The 7272-nt window shown below is 50.0% G+C and overlaps 1 protein-coding gene across 3 annotated transcripts in view; it reads left to right on the forward strand.

Moving 5' to 3' along the window:
* ETS1 (ETS proto-oncogene 1, transcription factor) overlaps positions 1 to 6882 on the forward strand; it is a 45404-nt gene extending 38522 nt beyond the window's left edge. For all 3 annotated transcript variants that reach the window (XM_033081852.2, XM_033081853.2, XM_033081854.1), the window contains 2 exons: positions 2144 to 2262; positions 3119 to 6882. In XM_033081852.2, the coding sequence (XP_032937743.1) occupies positions 2144 to 2262; positions 3119 to 3334 (335 nt within the window). In that variant the 3' untranslated portion in view covers positions 3335 to 6882. The remainder of the gene's footprint in view (positions 1 to 2143; positions 2263 to 3118) is intronic.
* The last annotated feature ends 390 nt before the right edge of the window (positions 6883 to 7272 follow it).

Below are 7272 nucleotides of genomic sequence, written 5' to 3' on the forward strand. Positions count from 1 at the left end.
AGTTGCCTGTCCAGGGAGAGGAATTTGGGGTTTTACGTGTGTCCTGCAGGCAGTTTGGAATAGACCTTGGGAATCCCTGTTCCAAGGATGACACCAGTTCCTTGGAAATCCCAAAATACCCAGCAGAGCAGCACTGGGGGCACTGGAAGGAGCCCTACCTTGCTTGCTGGAGAGAGGACAAGAATTCCTGGGTTTCCCAACACCTCTTCCTGGCCCAGGGGTGTTTTGAGGGTTCATCACTCAAGAACCCAGCACCCAGGTGATGAATTTCCATCCCTCATTTTGGGGAAGGAATAAACTAAAAATCCTTATCCGTCAGTTGGGCAGGAGAGAAATCAATGGGAGGGGATGGACCTGGCCTTGGACTCCTTGGGCTGTTTGTCTGTTAACTTGGTTTGGGTGTTGGATGCTCCCTGGCTGTGAGGGGGGAGTTAGTGTAAGGTCAGATGGGCCAAGAGAGCCCATCCCCTTGGGAATTCACCTGTGGAAGACCTCAGGCAGCTATTCAACCTTTTCCCAGTGTTTTATCTGCATTTAGAGCTCACTGCTATAAATAGGCCAGAGCCTGGAGATGTGGTGGCACTTCAGGCCAGGCTTTTCGCTCTTCCTTTTCAACAAGAGGCAAAGGCGTCATCTGAATTTCCTCCCTCAGTTTGGCATGGATAACCCAGCTCCATCCCTACTGGAGAGAGATGTTGTGCAGTCAACATCTTGGCAAGCTGCAGAGGAGCGACGGGCTGGAGCCTTTCCCTGCCGAGTCCTTTCCCATCTGCAGCAGAATGAGCCCAGAGCTCCCTGCCTTGCCCTGCCTGTGGCGGTGATAACCCCCAGGCCCGGCGCCGACAAACCCTGGAGCGCTTCCACAGGGATAACAGGAGGGAAACAGTTTGGGAAGGGCTGGATGGGACATGGTGATTCCTGGAGCCAGCTCTCTCATTTCCTCCTCCCCAGCAGCTTTTGAGTAATTTAAAGCTTTGTGGAGAAGGGGAGCAGCTCTCCCTTCCCTCCATGGATTATCCCACAGCCGCAGCTCGGACAGCATCCATTGTCATTCCTGGAAACAGGCTGGGCTCCATCCTTTTTTCTGAGCCCATAACTCATTTTTTCCATTCTTGAAGCTTTGCTCAGTGCTGTCAGCACTGGGATTACCCCAGCTAATCCAGCCTGTGCAATTCCCTGTGGGATAAATCATTTCCTCTTTCCTCTGGCTGTCTCATTACAATTATTGTTATTATTGGTGATCTATTTCAAGCTGGGTTTAAACCATGGCAGGGTCTCTCCCAAAACACCTTGCCCACAGCTAAGTGCAATATTCGGAAGTTGCTCATCAAAGAGATTTTAGCTCCAGGGCTTCTCCTCTACCTTGGATTGGGACACAAGCCCAAGGAAGAGAGAAATATTTCAAAACTTCATGACTCCAGCCAAACTCCAGTGGGTGCACTGGGACAAACTGGTAATGGCCAAAGTGAGCAGTGGGAGGGGCGATGGAGACCAGGTGTGGAAGGAGAGGTGGAATGCCCATGGTGTGGGATGCTCCACACCACCCCAGCTGGGTCAGGGGAGCAGCAGCCACCGGAGGTTCCTTATGGATTTACTGAGGCTGTGCCACGGTGGTGTGAGGAGATCCTGGGCTGGGAGCTCTGAATGCCCCCGCCCTCCCCACGAGCCGGCAGAGCCCATTCCTGCAGCAACATGCCCTGGAGAGAGGCCAAGGAATTCTCGTACTTGGGTCCCCCTTATCTCGATCAGCAGCACGGAGCAAAGAGTCAAGGTCGGGAAGCGGAGTCTGCCGCAGTTCAGCCGTGGCCGGCGGCTCTTTGGCACGGAGGGATCGGTGCTGCTCCGGTGCCAAGGCAGTGACTCCTCCTGTTTGTGTGCCAGAAAAGTAATCCTATTTATGTAACTCCACATGAAGCATTCCAGGACATGAATATTCAGCTCTTCCTGCAAATAGGAAGCTCTGTTACCTGTAGGGTTTATCTCCCAGCTCAGCTCCTGCCCTGTGGCTGCTGGTGGCTCTTTTTGACAGAAGTCTTTATTTTATTCAGTGAGCACCTTTTGCATGGGAAATTTCCCCACTCTGTGATAGAATGAACTGTGCTTCTCCTGGCATTAATATCCTGTGTTTCCTTTGTCTTCCTAGGCAGTGGACCCATCCAACTGTGGCAATTCCTGCTGGAACTGCTCACTGACAAGTCCTGTCAATCCTTCATCAGCTGGACGGGCGATGGCTGGGAATTCAAACTTTCAGACCCAGACGAGGTAAAGTCCCCTGGAATGAAGTGCACAACACAAATTCCTCAGAAATATTGGTGTGGATAAACCTCTCCTCCTCCCTTTGGGCAGCCACTTTTTTCTGGTCTTGGATATGTTGTGGGGAGCCAAGGCATCAGTCCTACTGAAAGTTTGTTGAAAGCTGGGATGCAGTCACCATATGGGGTTTGTGCCCAAAGTTGGTGGGAAGTAGCTGGAACACCTTAGGGAGAGGAGCAGTGGTAAAGCTCTTCAGATAGGCTGGGTACATGTGAGGGGCATCTGTGCCCTGGTTTGGGGAACAGATGGGATCTTTGTCCCTTCCCTGTCTCTTCTGCCAAGGACCAGTGACAGAACAAGAGCAAGTGGCCTCAAGTTGCACTAGAGGAGGTTCAGGTTGGATATTAGGGAACATTTCTGCATGGAAAGGGCTGTCCAGCCCTGGCACAGCTGCCCACGGAGTCCCCGCTCTGGAGGGATTTAAAAGCTGTGTGGATGTGGCACTTGGGGACATGGATCAGTGCAGGGGGATGGTTGGACTCCATGATCTCAGAGGGGTTTTTCAACCTCAATAACTCCATGAGTGGCTGGAGCCTGCCAGAGTGCAAAAGTGACTGGCCCTGGGCCATTGCATGTTGGTGTCATCTGGTTTAGAACTGGCAGAAGGTGGAGGAGGAATCTTGGGGTATGAAAATATATCTGAGGTAGCACACGAAATTATCCAGATAAATCCTCATGGAACGCTCTGCCACGTTCTGCCTTTGCACAAGAAGCATCAATTCTTAACAACGAGGAAAATCCTCATCCCCATGGATGTCCCAGCTGAGCCAAGCTGACTTTCCCTCCCTGTCCCCGCTCCCTGCAGGTGGCCCGGCGATGGGGCAAGAGGAAAAACAAGCCCAAGATGAACTACGAGAAGCTGAGCCGCGGGCTGCGCTATTACTACGACAAGAACATCATCCACAAGACGGCCGGGAAGCGCTACGTGTACCGCTTCGTGTGCGACCTGCAGAGCCTGCTGGGCTACACCCCCGAGGAGCTGCACGCCATGCTCGACGTCAAACCCGACGCCGACGAGTGACAGGGACACGGGGACGCCGCTGTCCTCGCCATGGACTTGTTTGGTGGTTCCTTTTTTTATCGATTTTCGCTGTTCTTCTGCTCGGTTTTTTTTTTTTAATTTTTTGTTTTGTTTTTTCCGAGGGCCACTCAAGGCTTTGAGGATGTCGGGGGAGAGGGGGGAGGAAGAGGAAAACTTTCGGGAAGGATGGGCTTTTTGTTGATTTCCTGAAAGCTCCAAGACAGGCTTTTCTGGGGGAAAATTCTGATTTTTAAGAAAGGCAGAAAAATGTAGCTCACTTTAAAAAACCAACAACCCCCTCCCCACGCTTGGCTGTTTAGAAAAACAATGTGATGGAATGGATCCCTTTGGTTGCTCACACACAAACTGACAGGTCAGGAATGCCAATATTCCAGAGGATTTGAGGAATTTAAACTTTCTTCTTTTGGAAAACCAAAATGAGTGAATATTCTTGCTTTGGGGAGGGGCAATATAGGAAAATATCAAGAACTGTTGTTCTTATTTCATCACCTTTCTGTCCATTGTCTTCTTTTTTACAAGAGATAGAATTTTTCCTAGGAGGGATCAAGACTTTTTTTATTTTTTTTTTAAAGTTTTATTTTATTAAATTTTGTGCCAGTATTTGTCTTTATTTTTTTTTTTAATTTCTTTTTTCTAAATAGTCTTAAGCTCTAAGATGGTCTCAGTATTGCAATATTGTTGTGTGTTTGTTTCTGTTCTGCCAGCAGAGACTTTTATCCCAGGAAGGAAAAAGAGAAAAAGAGGAATTAGTTTATGTAGACCCCACTGGAGAATTGGAATGCTGGGACTGAGTTGGGAAGGAAAATGAACCCCAAAGTGGCTCCTGTTGATGCTGGCTGGGTGTTTCCAGCTCCACATGCTGTGCTGATAATGCTGATTGAAATCCCTGCTTTTTTTTATGTCTAGCTGCACAAATCCTCTCAAAATTTCCATGGAAAATGTATTTTTGCATTTTCCAAATCACTTCTTTTGCTCAAGGAACACTTTGGTGCTTACAGAAAATTTTATTTTGGGAGGGGGGAAAGAAGAGGAATTCCCTTGTTTTCAACGTGGTAAATGGAAAATATGCAAGTTAATTGAGGGGAAAAATCAGGAAAAAGTTCAAAACCCAAAGGGAAATGTTTTTTCCTTCCTGTTTCAAGCAGCTCTGTCTTTATGGCCATGTGTGGGCACAGCAGAACGGAAATTGTCCCTGCAGAAGGGCTTGTTGTGGCTCTTGGGCTGCTGCTCCCAGCCATCCTGTCAGGGTGTGAGTGGCACTGCGCTGTCACCAGGGCTGGCTGTGGGCTCAGTCCTGGAGGAGCCGCTCCCTCTGGCCTCCAGACCCTTCCTGCAGCTGGTTTTCTCTGGAGGGGTCACTCCTGCTGCTGCCTGGGGTGCTCTGGACAGGCTGAGACAGGGTCCCACCGCCCTGGGTGTGCTGGTGGGAGCTGCAGGGTCAGAGGCTGTTCCCAGATCCCCATACAATCCCAAAGCCAGATCCCTCCTGAAAGGGAATCTTTCACCCCCTGGGGGTTTGCATTTAAAGGCAGCATTTTGTACTTTACCAAAATTCTGTGTGTGCTTTGTCTGTGTGTGTCTTTGGGGCACAGAGTTCATTCCAGAGGCACTGTGGGACAGCTCTGGGAGTCTGGGGGGTCAGAGCCTTTCCAGAGGTGCTGCAGAGTGATTCCTGCCTGATCCCAATGGATCCCAGTGGGCAGGACAGGAATCTGTGTCAAACAGCCAGAATATTCAGGCACAACCCCCTCACAGGGGCAGAGCTGGAGGGGAGCCCAGTCCCAAGGTGATGCCCTGAGGTGCTGGGCTCTCCTTTCCCTCTGGAGCTGGGGGGACCCAGCACCTCTGTATCCTAAAACTGGTCATTTTAGGGGAAGTCATCCCCAGAATTGCTGTGTCCTTATAAAAGGGGGTGTTGGAGGGGAAGTGGGAGCTCCTGCCAGGGGGTGGAAGCAGAGGGAGTCAGGAAAGGAGGTTGTTACACTCAGGTGCTGCGGGTTGTCCGAAGGAAAGGGTGGGATGGATGGAAAGGAGGGAGCAGGGCATGGAAGGAAGGTGAAGAGAACCCCAAAGGAGGAAAGGGACACTGCCCACTGAGAAGTGGAACTTGGGCTCATCTCCTTGGGCAGGCAGGGAGGAGGAGGATGGAGGAAGCCTGGCCAAGCTGGAGGGAGGAAAGGAAGATTGGGATACCATGGATGAGACCCCACATGTGAGGCTCTGGGACAGACCCAGCCTGAGCCAAGGCTGGGCAGCTGCACAGGGAGCCAGGAGGGGTGTGAGGGCACAGAGTGCACAGGGAGGAGCTGCTAAAGAGCATCCCAAGGAAGGGTTGGATTCCCAGCAGTCAGAGGAGTTTTTTGGGTGTTCAGGGTTGCTGCAAAGTGCCCTGTGCTTGCCCATCGTGGGCCCTTTAAATCCCCCCTCCCACCCTTAGCAAGGGACTCCAGGACACTCCTGGCAAAGGGCAGTGTCCCAGGACACCCCCCCTGCATTGCTCAGATGCTTCAGCTGAAAAAGAAAAAGGCTGGGATGAAATTTCCCTACAGTAGGAGGAACTGCAGGTTTGGCTGCATCTCCACCTCCCTGCCAGGCTAAATCTCCCATCCACTGTGCTGATCCCAGGTTTCCCAGCCCAGCCTGTGAGTTCCCAGTGACTTTGGGGAGATTGTTAAAGGTTAGGAAGGGTGAACCATGGGAAGCAGCTCTGGATTTTTGGAAGAAGCCTCTGGCTGGAGTTTCTCCATCCCTTCTCCCAACCCCCAGCCTGTGAACAGTCCCAGACACATCAGCTCCATCATTTCCTATTTTCCTTTGCTTTTATTCCCATTCTAGGGGCCATCCCAGAGGTGGGTGCTGTTTATACACTGGAAATGTGCAGATTTCTCTTTGTTTCTTTTCTTTGGTTCCTTTTTCCCTCTGCTTTTCATTGCTGGCCTTTGGTGAGGGCTGTGCTGAGCCAGATGAGCTCAACCCAAACCCTCTGAGCTCCTTCAAGTCCACAAAAATTTAATTCCCACCTGCTGGCCCAGAAGGATGGATTTGAGAGGGATGATGAGATCTGCCAGGGCTGGGACTCCCTCCTGTGCTGCTCCCTCCACACAGGAGTGAATTTTCCCTCGCAGATCCTGTTGGGAATGGGGTCCTTTTGTCTTGGTTTGGAATGTCTCAGGTGCTTTGGGGGAGTTTTTGGGATATTATCTGTGTCCTGCTCATTTTCTGCTGTTTCCATGTGGTTTGGTGTGCCCTTGGCCTCTCTGGCTGAGCCTGAGCCCTGCTTGCAAACAGCTTTGGGGGCCTTGACAGTTGATATTTGGGAACTCAGAAATAAAGGGAAAAAACCCAATAATGATAAAAACCCCACCCCACTAATGATTAAATCCACACCAATAATGACAAAAACCATAAGCACTTTCCTGCTCTCCATCTCCATGTGTGGGATCACCATAATCCTTGGACATGGGGGTGTGTCCAAGTGGAGATCCATGTTATTCCCACCCTCCCACCATCCTCATCCAGAAAACACAGGGGAAAAAAAAGAAAAAAAAAGAATAATGCAAAATTTCAGTTTCTTCTGTCTTCCCAAACCAACACCTACTCCAAAAAATGGTCCCAGTAAATCCAGATTCTGCAGAAAACATCTCCACCTTCTGAGTTCTGCTTTTTTGGAGGGGTTTTCTCCGAGGTTTTAGGATTCAATTGTTGGTTCCTTGTGAATATTGGAAAACTGGGATGCCTTGGTCTGCTCTGCTCCCTGGTAGGGTCTATGTAACACCCAGGAGCTGTTGTCTACATTCCAAAGAGGTTTAAATAAAGGATAAATCTATGTATACATATATGTTATTATGGAATATCTCCAGGAATTAACTGCCTCAGTAAAAAAAAAAAAAAACAAACAAAAAAAAAACTAACAAAAA

The sequence above is a fragment of the Catharus ustulatus genome, chromosome 28, assembly GCF_009819885.2.
Source record: "Catharus ustulatus isolate bCatUst1 chromosome 28, bCatUst1.pri.v2, whole genome shotgun sequence".
Classification (NCBI taxonomy): Eukaryota; Metazoa; Chordata; class Aves; order Passeriformes; family Turdidae; genus Catharus; species Catharus ustulatus.